We start from the raw sequence: 18,184 nt of genomic DNA on the forward strand, positions 1-18,184 counted from the left end.
TATTTTTAGTAGAGACAGGGTGTTCCTCTAGCTCAGGCTGGTCTCGAACTCCCGAGCTCGAGCAATTCTCCTGCCTTGGCCTCCCAGAGTGCTAGGATTACAGGCGTGAGCCACTGCATCCAGCCTAAACAATTTCTTTTTAAAAAACAGTAAAACACCGATCTCCAAAGACGTTTAGACTACTTCTCAAGCTCTCTGCGCACAGGGTGATGATGTACTTTTATTGAATGGCAATAATTTGCTAAGTATCCTGATGGCATTTCCCTTCTCTCCTTTTTTGGAGTTTTGGTGAGAGAATGTCTCCGGGTCCAGATTGAACAGAGGTACTAATATACTATTCCTTTGTGCTCATGCTCCCCCCTTCCAGAAGAAGAGCAGTTTCCTGTTATAAAAACACAGTGGATTCTACTTTTGTTTCATGTTTTGGGGCTAATCACTGATAAGTTAACTTCTCCAGGTAACTCATCCAGAGCAGTGTCTGTTTCTATTCCAGCGGCCGAAAAGTCACATTAATAGCATGTTCTTATTCAATCCTCATATTCAGCCTAAAGTGCCAAGGATTGTTTCTCTTATATTACAGATGAGGAAACAGAGGCAGAGCTCCTAAGTGACCAGGCCCACAGCTTGTTAGTACTGAGTGGGAGCAAGAAACAAATCTCCTACCTGTTAGCTCCAAACTTTCCAGTGGTTTCTCGTTTCACAGTGTGAGGTTAGAGCACTGTGTAACACCTCCTTCCCACCCCTGCCACTTAGAAGTAAAATATCCACGGGGAAAATTGGGAAGTCTGCAAGTAAACATCCCAGCTCTAGAGATAAAGAATCTTTAGAAACTCCCTTCCGTCAAATAGGTCTTTATCCATCTTGTAAGCAGGAAACTACTCAATTGGTCCAGAGTTTGCTAAACATCAAAATGCATCATTTACGTGCACTATAATATGAAAGCATCCTTTTCCCGTAAGTATCGTGAAGAAGCTGGCTTAGCTTCCTCTTCTGGGTACGTAAAAACCGCTATTTAAAAATGCCACGTTAAAATGTTTATGTCGTTTATTTTCCTTAAATAATAATTTGCTACAATCCTGTCACAAATTTTAAAAAAATTTAACACAGTATTCACAAAGGCAGAATTCTTTAGGACAATCAAAATCCTGGTGTACTTAGAATAAATTAACTTCAAATTGCGTTTATATTCAGATAGTCTGATCCTCTCCTTTGAAATGAAATGGAGACCATTGTAACTGAGGGTGAATGCACATATTTGTTCTTCTGTACAGAGACTCATTCTTTATATAAACTCCGCGGTAATTTCAATCGAGTTCGGGATCCTGAGAAGCACTCACCCCTGGGCGTACACACACGTACACGCGCCCGCAGACAACCCTCTAGAAGCCGGGTTTCCCATGGTTCAATTACCAGAAGATCTTTTCTCAGAAGGGCCAAAGATTCTGAATATTTAGATGATATTGTCCCATCTCCCCTCAGGAAAATCGTAAGGTTTCAAGTGTAGTAGCTTGAAGTAGCAGCAATACATGTAATAGTAGATTCAGTAGTCAGCGATTCCAGTCCTGGGTTCCGAGTATACAGTAAGAGGCAAGCAGAGGCAAGAGACACACCTGCTTCTAGAACTAAGACACATGACGACAAGACAACACTGAGAGTCCGTTCTCAGAGTCGTGGCTGGAAACTCACCTGAACATACAGGACTCATCGGGTTCAGGCACCGAGGGGGAACCCGGAGAGGGACCCGATTCTCAGGAACACGAATATTGAAGTTGCCAGGAGATGGGACAAAGGAAGGGAGGGCAGAAAAGGTACTGCTCATCCTCCAGCCTGAATTCCCACTGCCCAGCCGTCAGTACACGCCTCAGGCTTTCCGTAGCGTCAGGCGTGGGTGGACGTGAATTGCTCCAGCTCCGCCTGGGAGCACGGAGAGCTCAGCCCTTACAGTCCTGTACACATAAACACACACGACATCCAAGCAACCCCAAATAACCACACCATCTTGTTTCTGGGAGGTCAACAGTACTGCTGGCGTCCCCTCTCCATTGCCCAGGGATGGCCGACAGGGGTGTGTATGGTGACATTAAGGAGGAAGGCAGTAGAACAGGCCCCAAACTGAGATTCCTTCTTGCGTATTTCTCTCTGTAGGAATAGCGGGCCTAAATGATGCCATAACTGCATGCGTATCTACACCGGTCCCTATGTACATGATAGCTTTTCTAGAGAAATTTAAAGTGCCTGGGTTCAGTGGTGCCCATTCCTTTCCCACAGCTACTGGTTCCTCTTGCTGCTTCCAGAGAGAAGGTCTGTCCTCCTCTCCTAGGGAGGCTGCCCCGGGGAAAGAGGAATGAACGTTTTCACAGTTGTCTTAGCTGGGCTCCAGCATCGGGACTAAGCCTTCTTCATACACACGAAGAATCGCTTCGCACACGAACTTGTACTGGCTCTGGAAAAGAAGACAGGTCGTCAAGTCCTGTAGCCCCAGGAACACCGCGCCACACCACGGACATGGTGGGGCTTCTGCATCATCTGCAAATATTCCCTGGGCACCAACTCTGGGCCACATGCCAGGCAAGCAGAGTGGAGAAGCCATGCCTGTGAACTCCTATTTCCTGTGTGATGGGGGAAGGGGGTGAACCCAGAGCATGACAGGCGAAGTGTCACACAAACATGACACAGGGAGGAACCGGCGGTCTGGGGGAGCTGGGGAAGGAGCGAGGGTTCCTGTGGGGTGGCTGTTCTAGTTAGCAGAATCGTGGAAGCCCCGATGAGGACAGCCCGTTTTGAGGAGCACGGTCAGGGTCCCCGGTCTTGGCCTGAACGCCTGGGTGTGTGTTGGAGGAGGGGCTGCACAGGTGGGCTGGGGCCTGGCTGTGGGGCGCCTTGTGTTGGAGCCGAGTCTGGATTTTTGTCTTAAAAGGGAAAACCACTGAAAGAGTCTCTGCAGGACATGGGTCATTTATATTAGCAAACACCTAAGAAACGTATTTTGCCATTTAGACTGAGCTTCTCCAGCTAGGAAAATCTACGAAGATGATGGATCTTGTTTTCCTTTTTAATCAGCAATGAGGTCTTCCATACCACAAAACGGGGCAGAGAATGGCCTTAATAACATAAGCTGATTTTTTTCTCTTAGCCAGATTTCCGGGGTACAAACTAACATAAAACTACAAGAGCTGTAGTCTATCAGGGAAATCTTGTAAACTTTGTCCACAACCCTGTGAGGATAGAGAGCTGGTCAGAACATGGAGTTCCCGCTCCTCTCTTTGCTAAGTCATTCTCATCCATCCTGGGGGTTTTGCTTCCGCCAGGGAGCCTTCTTTGACTTTCCAAAGTCTGCTTTAGATACTCTTCCACTGTGTCCTCAGACACCCCGAACTTCCCCCCACTGCTGCTGAGATTTATAATAGACTAATCCAGTTCTGCTAGATACAAGCTTCCAGTCTCTCCTGTTTGCACAATTATCTGTGGAATGAAAGCATGAACAAACATGGGGTGGTTCCCATTTTGCAGATGGGGAAACAGAGACGTTAAGGACTATCCAAAGGTCACTCAGTACGTGGGGGAGTCTGAATCATGTTCTTTCCACACCACTTCACTGCCCCTCTTGAAGTTCTGGGGGAAAACCCCAAGATTTCCTCCTGAGGACACTTGCAGTGCTGAGTGTGCAGACACCACGGAGGTGGGAGCCGGCCCCGAGGGGGAGAACACGGCTGTGTATAGCATCTGCTGAGCCAACAGGGCACAGGTGGGCGGGGTGAAGCCCTCGGTGACCTGGCTTATGTCTGATGGACAAATGATGGGCCAGTGGTTCAGCAACACAGAGAGCAACCAAGGCTGCCCCCTGGCAGAGGGGCTGGCGGGAAATAAACCAGAGGCAGCAATGGTGGAGGGTAGCAAAACTCAGAGGCTAGATGGGCGTGGGTTCTGGAGTCGTGCAGCTCCTGACAAGCTCTGTGACCTCGGGCAAGTGGCTCAGTCCCCTTGAGCCTCAGTCTCTTGACCCACAAAGCCCTTCTCCCAGGCCTGGCCCGGCACAAGCATGCAGGAAGGGCTGGCCGTTGTTATTACAAGATTTTTACTCACTGATGTCTGCACCATCATGGCGCGCTGGTCTCGCATCTTCCGGACAACATCTAGTGGGTAAACCGGCAGATTTCTCTCGATTAAGCACATGGCTGTTTCCATGGTGACCAACACGCCAGTTCGACCTATTCCAGCGCTGGAGAGGAGAGAAGAGAGACCTGGGATTGGCCTGAGCAGCATTTCTGCATGGCCCAGCTGAACTGCTAGCCGTTCCCACGTTTACCCAGAAGGAGCTTTCATCCCTTGGTTTTCAAGAACACAAAACACATGCTCAGGGTGTGCTCTTGAACAAGCTGAGGAGCTTGTCCTCGCGTCCTGAGGCTGGGAGCGTCACAGCCAGTGGAAAGAAACCCACTGTTCACACTCCCTCTCTCATTCACACCTGTTGTGACGGTCAGCTGTCTTAAGGGCAGAGGGAATGGCGTGGGCAGGACTTTCCTCCATGATTTCATAGAATTCCAAATCTTTTGAAATAGTGAGGACATAAAGTAAATAGAAGTTTGTAAGAACACACAACATTGTGGGTTTTAGGGTGGGTTTTGCGTCTGGCATTTCTCTCCAAGCCTTTCCCAAGGGGTACAAGCATTCCAAACAAACAACACAACACGACAAGGGTCATACCTGCAGTGAACTAAAACGGGCTCACTGTCCACCCTCAGGGACCTCATATAGTTTACAAATTCCAGGAAGTCCGAGGAATCATCGGGCACGCCGTGGTCAGGCCACGCGACGTACTGGAGATGTGTCAGCGTGTGCTCTTCCCCGGTCTGCGGGAGACACAGTGGCCGCCGTGAGGCAATCCAGACAGATGGTGGACACGGGGGCCCCGGCCCCACCCCAGACACCAGCCAGGGTGGCCAGTCTCCCGATGCTTCTTCCACTATGTGCAGCCCTGCTGTGACCCTGACAGTTCTGTCCCCCACGTTTACTCTCGGGCTCAGCACAGGCCACCTCCCGCAGGACGGCCACCTCCACTGTTTCTGCCCAGTGATTTCATCCATTTGCTTCTATGGTACTTGCCATTAGGGCCACACATGCTGGCTTTTTATTTACGTGTTTATTATGGCAACACATACGTAACACGAAGTCCACCACTACAACCATTTTCAAATGTACAGTTCAGCGGCATTAAGTGTATTCACAATATTGTGCAACCATTACCACTCTCTCTGTCTAGAACTTTTGAAATCACCCAAGCATAAACTCTGGACCCAGTACACCACATGGTCTAATGTCCGTATGTCCCTGGTCTCCCCTTCCCAAGCCTCCTGACGACCGCTGTTCCACTTCTGTCTCTATGAATTTGGTGACTCCAGGTACTTCATTTAAGTGGAATCCTCAAGTGTTTGTCTTTCTGGTGCCGAGCCAGGTCTGGGCTTTGCGGGTCAAGAGACTGAGGCTCAAGGGGACTGAGTCACTTGCCCAAGGTCACAGTGTTTATCAGGGGCTTATTTCACTTTGTAGGATTTGTTCATGTTGTATGATGGGGCAGAATTTCCTCCTTTCTCAGGCTGAATAATATCCCACCATATGGATATACCACATCTTGTTTATCCATTCCTGCCGATGGACACCGGGCTGTTGCCAGCCCCCGCCTGTTGTGAACACTGGGCACTGGCTCTCTGACAGGTCGTCTCGTATGTTTATTGACGTGCTCACCGGGCCCAGGTGAAAACAGAGGGCAGACCTAGCAGTGTGGCCCACCTGGGACCACAGTGGCTGCTGATTCAGCACCTGCCCCTCCACTATGCCCCCCTTACACTGCCGCTCACCTGAGTGTTGGTGACCAGCATTTCTCGGGACACATAGGCGATGGTACAGTCCTCTGACTGACACTGGATGTGAAAGCCACCGTGGTCCATGATGTCGGGGGGGTCGGGCCAGTACTGGTGACATTTGGTCTGCAAGGAACCACCGAGTACAGGTTAGACTTCTCTGTGGGGGTGTGCAAGCGAGCAGGTGTCCCTGGACAGGCGTCCGGCCAGAGTCCTCTCACGCACACCTGTGAGGGCTGATGGGAGAAAAGAAACTCAGGCAAGGCTGCCTGGCTCTGTGTATGCTCCTGGGGGGCGGGTGGGGGACAGAGGAACCTCCTTTCTCCTCTGGAGAGTGGGGCAGGGGCAGGGGCCAGGCCACAGCTCTCTGATCAGCCCCAGGCGGGAGCATGGAGGAAGAGGACAAGAGACTTTTCTTCTTCCCCACCAGGGTCCGCTCGCTGGAAGAAGAGCAGAGACCCCAGATGCGGGGCCTTGGCTTGTGACCAATCTCCACCCAACCTGCCCGGTGCCTGATCTAGCCGACCCGTCCTTCAGGCTTCTCCTTGGCTCCAAGAACCCCTGCCGCAGCCCTCCTCCACCACCTGGCCCCCGCCCTCCTGAGGGGGAGGCCTCAGATACGGCAGTGGAGGGCACGCATCGGGGTGTCAGATACACCTCTGCTGAGACCACTTCCTCCTCCACTCTGTAGCCAGGTGACTTGGAACCAGTTACTAAACCTCTCTGATTATTGTGTTTTCCACCTGAAAGACGGGGGTGGCACTTGCCTCACGGCTGGTGGCAGAGGCTGAGGTGTGCCAAGCCCTCTGTAGGACACGTCAACAGTGGCCATTAGTACTGCTGCTGTCATGGGCTCCGCGTCAACAAGTATGAGTGATCAGAGATTCCACAAAAATCCAGATTAAGGAAATCCCCAAACTGAGATGAATATCCTGTTTCACTTGAGCAGCATCCCTGAGGCCCTCAAATGCTTTCACAGCTGACGCTCCGTGGAGCTGACACTCCCGATATAGCGGACAAGGAACCCGCGCTCTTCCTGTGGCGCACCACAGTGTCTCTCGGTGTGGCTGTGCTTTCCCCAGAGACGGGCTGATCCCACCTCCCTCCCCATGTTCTACCCCGCCTTCCAAACCCTGCAGCTTGTTCCAGTAGCCATCTCAGCGCCCGCCCCTGGCTTCTAAGCAAACTTCACAGCTAAGCTGTCCAGCCTATCACAGTTCCTTCCGTCGGTCAAATTCTCACTCATTAAAAGAAGTGTTTTTCCCCAAGCCTATACACAGCTGTACCAACTTAAGTAAAAATGACATTTGTTTATGGTGCAAAGGTGGTATAAACAAGACATGTGGAATTTGTCCAGAAACAGCTTTTCTATTCTTTTCAAACGTTGCAGTGAATATCTGCAATGAAAGTATGCTGCTGGAAAACTAGAGTTAAGAATTTACTTGGAAACCATAAACATGGATATTTCAGGTAGTAGCCACCTCCTGACTTTGCTTGGACAAGAAAGGGTTACCATCTGTAGAACCCAGGGCAGAGTCGACAAGCACCGGCCCATTGGCCTCCTCACCTGTACAGGAAGAAGTGCCTGCCCACAGGGCAACGGGGGAGAAGACATCCTCTGAAGTGACCGATTCATGCGAGGCTGAACTACAAACACTCGTGCTTCTGGAGAGGTTCCCTACTCCATGATGAATCTGATCAGAATTGGACTCACTCTTTACAACTCTGATCAAATTCAGATTTTAGGTATACTTGGACCTCAGAGCATTGGGGGTGTGGTGGAAACAGCAAGAAGTTTGGGGAGATCCTGAGTTTCAATCCTTGTTACTAAGTTCTACCAACCAATTGTGTGGTTCTGGGCAAGTTACTAAACTTCTTTGAGCCCTGGAGTCTGCGTTAATGCTGCTACAGCAAGGTGGGATGTGCTAAAGCCTAATACCTTCTGAGTAGTATATGCCAAGCTCTGAATGGCACTTTTCATGAACATTATTCTGTCTTACTCTCAAAACAAGCTATGAGGTGGGTGCAATGATTGTCTCTGTTTTGCATATGAGTCAACTGAAGCTCAGAGAATGAATAACTTGTGTCAGATCACACATATAGGAACTGGGGCAGACCTGGAATTTCACTACGGGGCTCTGAACTCTTTGCCAGGTGGATATACTGTGAATGACAAGCAAATGGGCCTCTACAGGGCTGGGATACATTAAATAGGTAACATACGCAAAGGGCCTAGTGCTGTGGGGAGGGCAGGAGCACTTCTGGAGAATGACGGAGCTCAGTGAAGCCGGAAGGCCAGCAACCAGCTGCCAGGGACAGGGATAAGACCCTGGGCAGATGCTGCCAGGGCCATCAGAACACTCTCTCCTTGGGGACTCGCAGGCCTGAGTCGGGACTGTTTCCTCTTTTGGCAGTTCCAAGTGTGGCTTTGAGAAGAGGTCAGGAAGGGAAAGCTGACCACAGAGATGGCTTCTGAAAGGATGTACCTTTCCAGACCAGAGAGAACATGCCAAAGGTGGGGTTCCTGGTGGAGGAAGAGTATGATCTCAGGAAGACAGACCAGATGGGGTTTGGGCGGAGAGTCACGGGCCAAATTAAGAAGGCTTTAAGGTGAAAAGCTTGCTTTCTTGCCACTTAGTCAACAGGCATCCCTTGGGGTGCTGAGATGAATTAGATATGATGTGGCATTATCCTCAGGCTGCTGTCAAATCCGGTGCGGGGAATGTGTGTGAAAAGGAAAGGTGGAGAAAAGGCAGAGAGAGGTGGCTCGTGCACGAGGTGGAATGGACGTCCTGGAGAGAGGATGGGAGCTCAGGACTGAAGGACTCAGGTGTCTATCAGGCAGGTGAGGCAAGGACAGGCCATTCAGGCAGAGGGAACGGGACACACGAGGAGAAGAGGCAACTGTGTATCTAGGGAACAACAGATGGTTCCATACACTGGCACAGAAGGCACAAGTCAGTCTGCGGGCGGGGAAGGCGAGACTCTGAGCATCTGAGAAGCCATCAAAGGATTTGAGCAGGAGAATGTGAGGACCAGGTGGCCCTCTGGAGAGGTCTGTCTGAAGGCGGTGCCAGCAGATGGACCAGACTGAGGAAGATGCTGGGACAGGAGGCCACTATGGAGGCTGCTGTGGCTCCTGGAAGAGACGTGCAAAGGCCCTAAGAGAAGGCAGGGACCAAGGGGACAGAGAGGCGAGAACGGCGGTGGCAGACTATGCCGAGTGGATGTGGGAAGTGAAGAGAAGGGCAGAGCCAAGCCCAATTCCAGTGGCTTGGGTGGCTGGGCAGCCATGTGCCACTGGTCAGAATGGTGGGCTCAGGGGACGGCCATCTGTGTGCACGTGTGTGGCTGATGGCTTTAGCTCTGGGCACCTTGTGAGGACACTCAGGTGGTTGTGTCCTATAAATAAATGAACAGGTGGGTTCGGGTTCAGGAGATAGAAGGAGCCAGTGCCCAGATCCATTTGTTGAACCACCCAGAGTGCTGGACAAAACCTGACTCCAAGATAAGTTCCCTGGGGAGAAGCCTCATTGCCTAGTATGCATTTCACCAAGCAGAATGTTCAAAAGACCACAAGAGCAAGGGAGTTACAGGGCTTTGTGCTGCCGCAAACCCCTTCCTGTCACCTGACATGATCCTCACGACAATCCAGGGCCTCTAACACAGCACAGAGCGGCAAACCCATCTTCCTCTGGCCCTGGGGGATGAAGAGCACAGGATCAAGCCTCCTACAGGATAGGGTAGATCATTCCTAATCCTCTAAACAACCCCAAGAGACAGACTGGCATCACCACATCCTTCCTAACGCTGGGGAAACTGAGGCTGAGAGTCCTGGCCAAGGTTAAATAGCTAAAAGCGGTGGTGCCGGAACTCCAATGTCTCCTGTGATCTCAAAGCCCATGCCTTTGACGGCTGGTAGGCTGAGAAGGAAGAATATCCATATTACTCATATATAGATGTAAAAATAATTCTCCTCCCCCAAAGAACCATCCCTGATGGAAGGTGAGGGAGAGGAACTTTTTCCATTGGCAAGTTACACCTCTTGGAAAAAATCCATGAGCGTGGAGGTAGAGCACAGAAAAACATTTTGGGTAGGAATGAAAAAAGGGAGAAGTCAGAGCCACCCCACTGACCACTGGGCCTTCTGAGGCTTCGAGGAGCCCCTCTCTGCACCTGCAGACTGGAGAGCAGCACAGAGCACTGGTGGGCCGCCCCGCCAGCCACACCCCTGCTGGGCTTCTCAATCTGCTATGGGTGTGATGCGGAAGGAAACACACAGGACACGCTGAGGGTTTCATCTTTCAGAAACAGAAAGGGGTGAACCTGCTTGCCTGGAGCGACTGGCTCCCAGTTTGGAAGAACTGGTGGGTGGTGATGCGGGTAAGATAGCGGTTTTGGGATAAAAGCCTTGGGCGATTCGGTCACTTGAGGGTTTGTAACAGGAGAGGGAGGAAACGTGCACCCTGAATGTCAGAGAATAGGCTTCTAACAATTGATAAAGCAGGGCGAGAAGTTCCCAGGGCCAGAGACGGGAAGGGAATGCGAGGCCTCGTGGGAGATGGGAATCTCTGCTGCAGGAAACTGACAAAGCAGCTGGAATGGGTTCAGTTAGAAGAACCTGCTGGGTCACATGGGGACCTCGGATGAGCTCAGGTGTGGAGAGGACACCAACAGAACAGGGGAGGGGGCCTGCCAGCAGGACACAGCAGGCAGGGCAGGATCTGCAAGGGCAGCCTCTCGGATCACAGAAGGGCCTTTTCTCCTGAGCTGGAGCAAGCAGACCGAGGAAAGAGGGGCTGGCTACCCAGCGCAGACCGTCTGTCACCAGCTCTAAGACAACAGACCACTCCTGTGGGGGCTGGGCCCCGTTTTCTCTGAGGAGAAGAATGACCTTCCTGCTGAAAAGGTAGAGTATACTTTAAAGGGCAAAGAGAAGTCCAGCACAGACAGTGACAGCGTCAAGCTGCCTGAACGGATTCGGGTGACAGCTCTAGAACCCTGCATCATGGGCCCGGTGTGGTAGTGCGCACCTGGTCCCAGCTACCTGGGGGGCTGAGGCGGGAGGATTGCTTGAGCTCAGGAGTTTGAGGACAGCCTGGGCAACACAGCGAGATCCCATGTCCAATCAATCAATCAATCAAATTGTACCATGAACTAAAAGACCTTATGAGATAGGACAGTGGCATCTCCACGAACTGTTCCCGAGACAATTTGTAGCATCCAGGCACCCAGAAGTAACTGAGTAAGAGACCAGAGGAAGGCAAATACAGTACAATTCTCAAATGAGGAAATGACAAGGCAATACACTTGATGAGTAATATCTATAAAATACCAGAATGGCCCCGACCAGGGCCTGCAAAACGTGCGATGCCTGGTGGCACATTAGAAGGAGACTGAGTCTGCATTAAACACAGACCCACACTGTGGGAAAGTGATTCTTTTCCATGCAATGTTTCCGACTGTGCCATGCAGAGAGCCTCGGTTTGGGTCTGGGACAGCTTTAACACTACCTCCCTAATATTTTAACTCTATTTTTATAACAGAGTGAGAGAGAGCAGGCCTTAGGTTGACAGCCTGGAAGGCAAGAGTATTCACAATTTAATAACATCATTTTGTGGTTTTTATATTTTTACAAATATCTTCTATTTATGGCAAATGATACTATACTTCCAGTTAAGAAATATCTTTCAAGGAAAATTCATTACAACAAAGAATGATGAGTCAGTTTAAAGAATAATAATAATAATAAATAATACTACAGTAAAACAACTATAGTGCAGTCCTGGTAATAATGGTTAAGGTGGCACCCGAATCACTACTACTGCTGCTACTACCAGCTAACATTTATGTAATATTCGTTATGTGCCAAGCACTCTTCCCAGAAAACTACCTGTATTAACTCATTCAACTCCCCCACAGTCCCAGGAGATGAGTGCTATTATTATTCCGTTTTACACAGAGAGGTTTTGTAGTTTTTTTTAAGGCGCACAGGTAGGAAGTGGCAGAACCAGGATTTGAACTCAGGAAGTATGGCTTCTTATCCACCACACCACAGAATCAGATTGTTGCAAGCACTTTAGAAAAACAGAGGGCTGGGAGCCAGCCAGGGTTGCCCTAAGTTCAAAAAGGGCCCAAGTGACTTCATTTCCTATTAAAGACAAAATTTAAAATATCATAAAAAAACAAGAATGAGACTTTCAAAGAGATCAGGTGATTCCACTGTGCTTTCAGCCACGCTTCTGACGGTCTCTCACGGCAACCAGGTAGACGAGGTGGGGAAATGGCAGGAGACGAGAGCAGAGCTGTGAGGATTAACAGCTGCTCCCCAAAGTGTGCTCTCCACGCTCTAACAGCACCCTAGAAGGAGGTTTCTACTGCCTCTAGAGGATTCAAAAATTTTTATCAGTGACTCATGTGCAGTAAAGAGATTCTCATCAAACCTGTGAATGACAAGAAGCCAGGAGTGACAGCCCACACAAAGAAACACGGAAAACCCAAAAAGGGCTCTGTAAAGGCCGGATCTGAGGGCTGAATCCAACCAGTGATGATGATGATGACGGTGACACAGAACAGCAGCTAGCATTTGCTGGACACCTGCAGCATGCGGTTCTCTAAGCTTTACTTCTGTTAATATGTGTTGCCTCAGTCTTCACAAACCCTCCAAGTGGGCACTATGTTCATCTCCATTTTACATATGGGGATGCTCGGGCTCAGAGATGTTAAGTAACTTGCTCAATGGGAACCATGTTTCCAACCCAGACAGTGTGGCTCAGGCATGCTGTAGGGAGGCTCCAAGAGTCAAGGGCATGCGTACAAAATGGGGAAACTGGCTCATGGGCAATATCGAGACGAGGCCCACACAATTCCCACTGACCACAAGCTTCAGGGAAGCCGAAGGTTGTCCTCAGACATCTGAAGGGGCCTCGCAGAGACGAGGGGGGAAACTTATTCTGTGTCTTCCACACAGCAGAACTAGATGGGGTGCAGGTTAAAAGCACCATGCATTTCAGCTCAGTGTGAAGTGTTTTAGCAGAGGAGGGAGCCATCTGTCTGGGACAACACATTTAAAAGCCCTCTGCAATCCAGGAAGCTCTGTAGAATCAGTAGGAATCCTTGCTTTGTTGTTTTGGGTGAGAGGCTAGACTCATCTCCTCAAACGTACTGTCCATTCCAATTCCTGTGTTTTCTGATTTTCAACATGGATTCACTTGGCATTCTGAACAACACACTGAGGAGGGACCCTGGGAGGAGGTGGCACCCAGACCATTCAAAGCAAGTGATTCGAAATTAATTTATATTTGATTTTGGAATGTGTTTCTGAGTAAGAGTTTCATAATAAAGATATCCAGATGTATCCAGGGGTTAGGGACTTCATGATACAGGTATCCTTGCATACTGACTTCAGGTACATGATCAGGGGTCTGTTTATATGGACCATGTCAGTTATAGAATTTCTCCTACTTTTTACAGCCACTGTGAACCCACACGCATACGTTTTTTCAGGACCAGCACCCGTCCTGGGTGGGGGAGGCCACAGCCACGCAGGGGTTCTGGGGTGGGTGAGGCGAGGCAGGGAAAATGCCTGCTGGCTTGTTATGATGGATCCAAGCCAGGACCGCACAGGAGGGCTGAGCTTCCCATCACTGGCAGTGTCCGCTGTGGCTCTATACAGGAAATTTAGGGTCACACAGTGGCTGGACCAGGAGACACAGAAGACCCTTTGCAGCCCTGAAATTCACGTTCCGCAGAGCATGGTGTGACACTACACACATCTGAATTGGAACTCAAGCCACTTACCCGTCCCCGCTCTGTGAGAGTCGTCAACATGACGATGAGTGACAACTTCTGATCCCAGACGACTTGCCAAAACTGTGCACAGGTATGTGGCAGGGGTCCCTGAGTGGCAACGTATTTGTTCACAAGGTTAGCAGCAGGAATTTCCATCTGGCAAGAGATTGGTGAGGTATTAGCATCTGTCACTGCCACAGGTAGACAGGGAACTGGATTTTTAACTCTTCTACTTGCTAACTGATATCATATCCCAAGAATATCTCTTCATCGTTACGCAGCAAATACGAAAATTCAAAAAAATTATTTCTAAAAATCCTTGAAAAATATTTGACAGTGCTAGCATTAGATCTTTAAGATAAAACTGTATGATACTCAGTAGGCAAAAATCAGATATGTATCTGCAAGATGGCAGAAGAGTTTAAATAACTTTCATTGCCCTGTTCTAAATATAATCAATACTAGCTATCTGTACTTTGAGCAGTATGTACCAATTCCCACCCTCGTCTTTCCCTTGGCAGGGTTTTCTACCAACATTGATTTACATTTATTTAAAGCATAAACCATACAGGTTTATACTACCAACTCTTGTTGCATTTTGCTTTCCACATGGCTTCCAATGCTTGCATCATTATTTTTTTTTTTCTTGAGAAGAGTCTCGCACTGTTGCCCGTGTTAGAGTGCCATGGCGTCAGCCTAATTCACGGCAACCTCAGATTCCTGGGCTTAAGCGATCCTCCTGCCTCAGCCTCCCGAGTAGCTGGGACCACAGGCATGGGCCACCATGCCCGGCTAATTTTTTCTATATTTAGTACAGACAGGGTCTCACTCTTGCTGAGGCTGGTCTCGAACTCCTGACCTCAAGTGATCCTCCTGCCTCAGCCTCCCAGAGTGCTAGGATTACAGGTGTGAGCCACTGTACCTGGCCCAAGACACGAGAAATGTTGATGTGAGGGCCAATGAATCCCATAGATGTTCTGGAATAAGTGGAATTACTGACCAGACCAATTTTTATTAGAGCAGTTCTTGATATTTTGCTATAACTTGAGAACCTAATCTGAGGAATCACGTGTCTGTTTAGATCAGGGGTTGGCAGACTATGAAGGGCCTAAAGGCCAGATCTGCCTGCCACCTTGAAAGCTAATCTCGTGGTTTTTAATATTTTTAAGTGGTTACATTTCAAAATGTAAAGACCAAATACTTACTATCTGGCCAGCTACAGAAAAAGTTTGCTGACCCGGGTTTAGAGGAAGAAACTAAAGTTTAGAGAGGCCAATTAAGTTGCCCAAGATACATTTTCAGAGAGAGAATAAATGCTTTCCCCACCACACACATGAAACCTTTCCCTTTTTCTTTTTTCTTTATATGTACAGAGGAGGTTTTATTTTTCTTATTTTTAGGCAGGATGGCCCTAATAACGTGGAGAAAAATACAGAGAGTTACAAACATACCACCGGCCAAAACTAAACGACAGCAGCCCAGTACAGAGGCACGTGGATGATGGAATTAGAAATGCAGAGTGTTTGGGTTCCATCTTCCATTAGCTTTGTGACTTTTGAAATTATTTAGCCTCTCCAAACCTTAGTTTTCTCCTCTGTAAAATGAGACCATTCTGCCTCCCCTGACTCGGCTGCCGTGGTGCTGAAATGGGGCAGCGAACAGGAAGGCGCTCTGTCAACCGCAAAGCGCCACGCAAGCCGTCATCGTCCTTGTTACGGTGATGAATGTGCTCTTTCTTAGCATCCAGAGTCCTAACTTACGTTCACATAACTCGCATTAATATAATCTTCATTTCCCTGCAATAATACCCGGGTGGTGTCATCTGTGGGGGAGAGAAAAATTCACCGATTACTCCGAGCATTATTTTGATCATTCCAAGTGAACAAGAGTCCAAGTGAACAAGGGTTCGGTTCCCAGCCCCCTCTGCAGCTCTTTGCTCATTAGCATAGGCACTAGTCTCCAACTGTTCTCAGTCTGAAATGGCTGCAATAAAGACGGTGGTGTTTACAGACACGCTGAAAATTGTTCCAGAAGACCAGACAATCTGTTTTAAAAAGGGAAACATTATCTCAGTGTGGGGGGGTGGGGAAGAAGCATTCATGCCGGATACTCACATGGTAGCACATCTTTATATCGGTTTTTGTCCAAATTTTGAGGCAGCTTTGCAAACGTGATGGCTAAACCTGGCTTCTTTCTGTAGAGTTGCTATGTGACAAAGAGAAGAAAAAAGTCATTGCAAAAAGCAGCTATGAAGGAAGTGTGAAAACATACTTTATCATTTGCTGCACCAACATCTTAACATTTTAAAGTGATTATCTGTTATAGATTAAAAGAAAATCTTCCCAGTAAGAATTCCACAAGAAACTACATACTTTAATCATTTTTTAAAAAAATTTGAGGGTCTTTGGGGGGGAAAAAGTCATAGAAAGGGGTCTGAATCACAGATTATGGATCATAGCAAGTAAAACCTTATCTTTATGACAATTATTTGACAAATGCTAAAAGTAGAGAGGGAAAAAAGAATTCTGACTCGAAATTAAATGGAAATCATCTAAAGTAATCTAAAGCTGTTTCACTCCAATTTAATGCAGTGAACCACATCCTTTGCTTAAGAACAAGAGCATTTCATTTATTACTTCAGAAGTATATTTCTACAGTAAAACATTTATCCCAATACATACTAAACTTCATTTAAAAAGGTATTTCCCTATACATGTAATCACTGCCGAAAAATTGAAATAAAGCAATCTTTGCATTTGCACAAGCATATTTTAGACGTGTTTGTACAGTACCTGACACAATTTTCTTTAAACAGTTTTTTTTTAAATTTGCGGATCTTTGGGGGAAAAAATCATAGAAAGGGGTCTGATCACAGATTATGGATCATGGTAAGTAAAACTTTATCTTTATGACAATTATTTGACAAATGCTAAAAGTAGGGCGAGGGGAGAATTGTGACTCAAAATTAAATGGCCATACTATGTTCTGGGCAACCCAAGTGTCCTAAAAGACGATAACAGGTATTCCTTAGAAAAAGTTCTATGACTCTCCCACAAGATAGGCATAAGCTTAATTCTGATCAGCTGAGCATTTCTCCAGCTAATTTGGCCATGGGAGATCTCAGCATCTTACAAGGAGTGTTCTGGAAAATATTACTGCAATTTGGAAGCTTGTTTCTTTTTACTCATTATACAGTGTCTATTTTTCCATGTCATTAAGTAGACTCTACAAATATGATTTTTAATGGCTCAATAATCTAGTTTACTATAATTTTCTAACTTTTACCCTACTTTCTCACTAGGCTGTTTTCAATTTTTTTCACTCTTATAAATTTCTAAGAACAGAATTACTGCATCAAAGGCCATTTTTAAGGATTTTGATACGTATAATCACATTGCCCCACAGGGATGTATGTATGAAATGGTTAGTTCACCAAACTTTGGCCAACATCCTCAACTACGATGTCTTTGTAATTTGAATTGGGAGGTTGAACATTATTTTTGCCCCTATATTTTTACAAATTGTGTTGTTTTGTAAATTTGCTTCTATTAGTCTGTTTTTCTCTTATTAAATAAACAAATTTCACAGAACTCCCCAGAAAAGAATATGGAGATTTCTAGTCATCATAATAGTGCCATATCTTACACATTCACCAAATGTTTAGAATTTCCAAACATTCCAAGAGCTCAGCTACTCATCATTTTTACAATTTCAGTTCATAAAAATCAAGTAGCTGCTGAAAAACTTCAGGCTTTAACAGACTGTGAATTCATTTTAGGAATAAACTCATGCTTTATTGGAGGTTTTGGGGTGACTTTGGTGGAAGGAGGACATCTGAGTTGGTCAAATTTACCTAAATAGCATTTCAGTTCTAACTGATTAGGTGAATATGCAATTAAGTGAATATAATCAGTATAGCTAACCTGGTGGTAAAAAGAGATTTCTTTTTTTTAAATAACAAAAATGTAAATGCAATCAACTTGAGAAGGTCTCCCAGAAAAGCATAGATATAGCAAAAGGCTTTAATTACCACAAGATTTTAAATGTATCTCAGCAGTAATGATCTGCTGATAGGATTGTAAAGCACTAAAATAAACTTTTTAAAAACTACTATGGCAGCATTTAAAAATTTTTAAAATGTGCACACTCTGAGCTTTATCCAACAGAAATACATAAAGATACACGACAAGGAAGTTTATCTGCAGCAAAATATTTATTCACAGAAAACCAGAAAAAGCCCGAATATTCCTTAATAGGGAGAAATACTGGCTTAAATTACAGTATAGTCATATCACAAAATTCTGTGCAGGTAATAAAAATATGATAGACTAAAAGTACAGATTTAGAAGGAAGTCCATTTATCTACTTTTCAGCAAAAAATGCAAGTTATTGAATAATATATACAGTGATGATCCTATTTATATATAATAGTACACATAGTATATATAATGTGTAATATATACACACAATTCTGTGTGCACTTATCTGTATGTACATGTATAAAATACATTTGCATGAGCAATGTATGGAACAAG

General features: G+C 46.9%; 1 protein-coding gene across 3 annotated transcripts in view; it reads right to left on the reverse strand.

The window, feature by feature from the left end:
• Window positions 1-1,021: 1,021 nt before the first annotated feature.
• Window positions 1,022-18,184, reverse strand: part of PTPN3 (protein tyrosine phosphatase, non-receptor type 3) — a 106,688-nt gene continuing 89,525 nt past the window's right edge. For all 3 annotated transcript variants that reach the window (XM_012638548.1, XM_012638547.1, XM_012638545.1), the window contains 7 exons: window positions 15,764-15,854; window positions 15,410-15,471; window positions 13,659-13,805; window positions 5,856-5,984; window positions 4,705-4,850; window positions 4,084-4,219; window positions 1,022-2,443 (listed from right to left, as the gene is read on the reverse strand). In XM_012638548.1, coding sequence (XP_012494002.1) covers window positions 2,366-2,443; window positions 4,084-4,219; window positions 4,705-4,850; window positions 5,856-5,984; window positions 13,659-13,805; window positions 15,410-15,471; window positions 15,764-15,854 — 789 coding nt within the window. In that variant the 3' untranslated portion in view covers window positions 1,022-2,365. The remainder of the gene's footprint in view (window positions 2,444-4,083; window positions 4,220-4,704; window positions 4,851-5,855; window positions 5,985-13,658; window positions 13,806-15,409; window positions 15,472-15,763; window positions 15,855-18,184) is intronic.

This window comes from Propithecus coquereli, unplaced genomic scaffold, assembly GCF_000956105.1.
Source record: "Propithecus coquereli isolate 6110/MARCELLA unplaced genomic scaffold, Pcoq_1.0 Scaffold130, whole genome shotgun sequence".
NCBI lineage: Eukaryota > Metazoa > Chordata > Mammalia > Primates > Indriidae > Propithecus > Propithecus coquereli.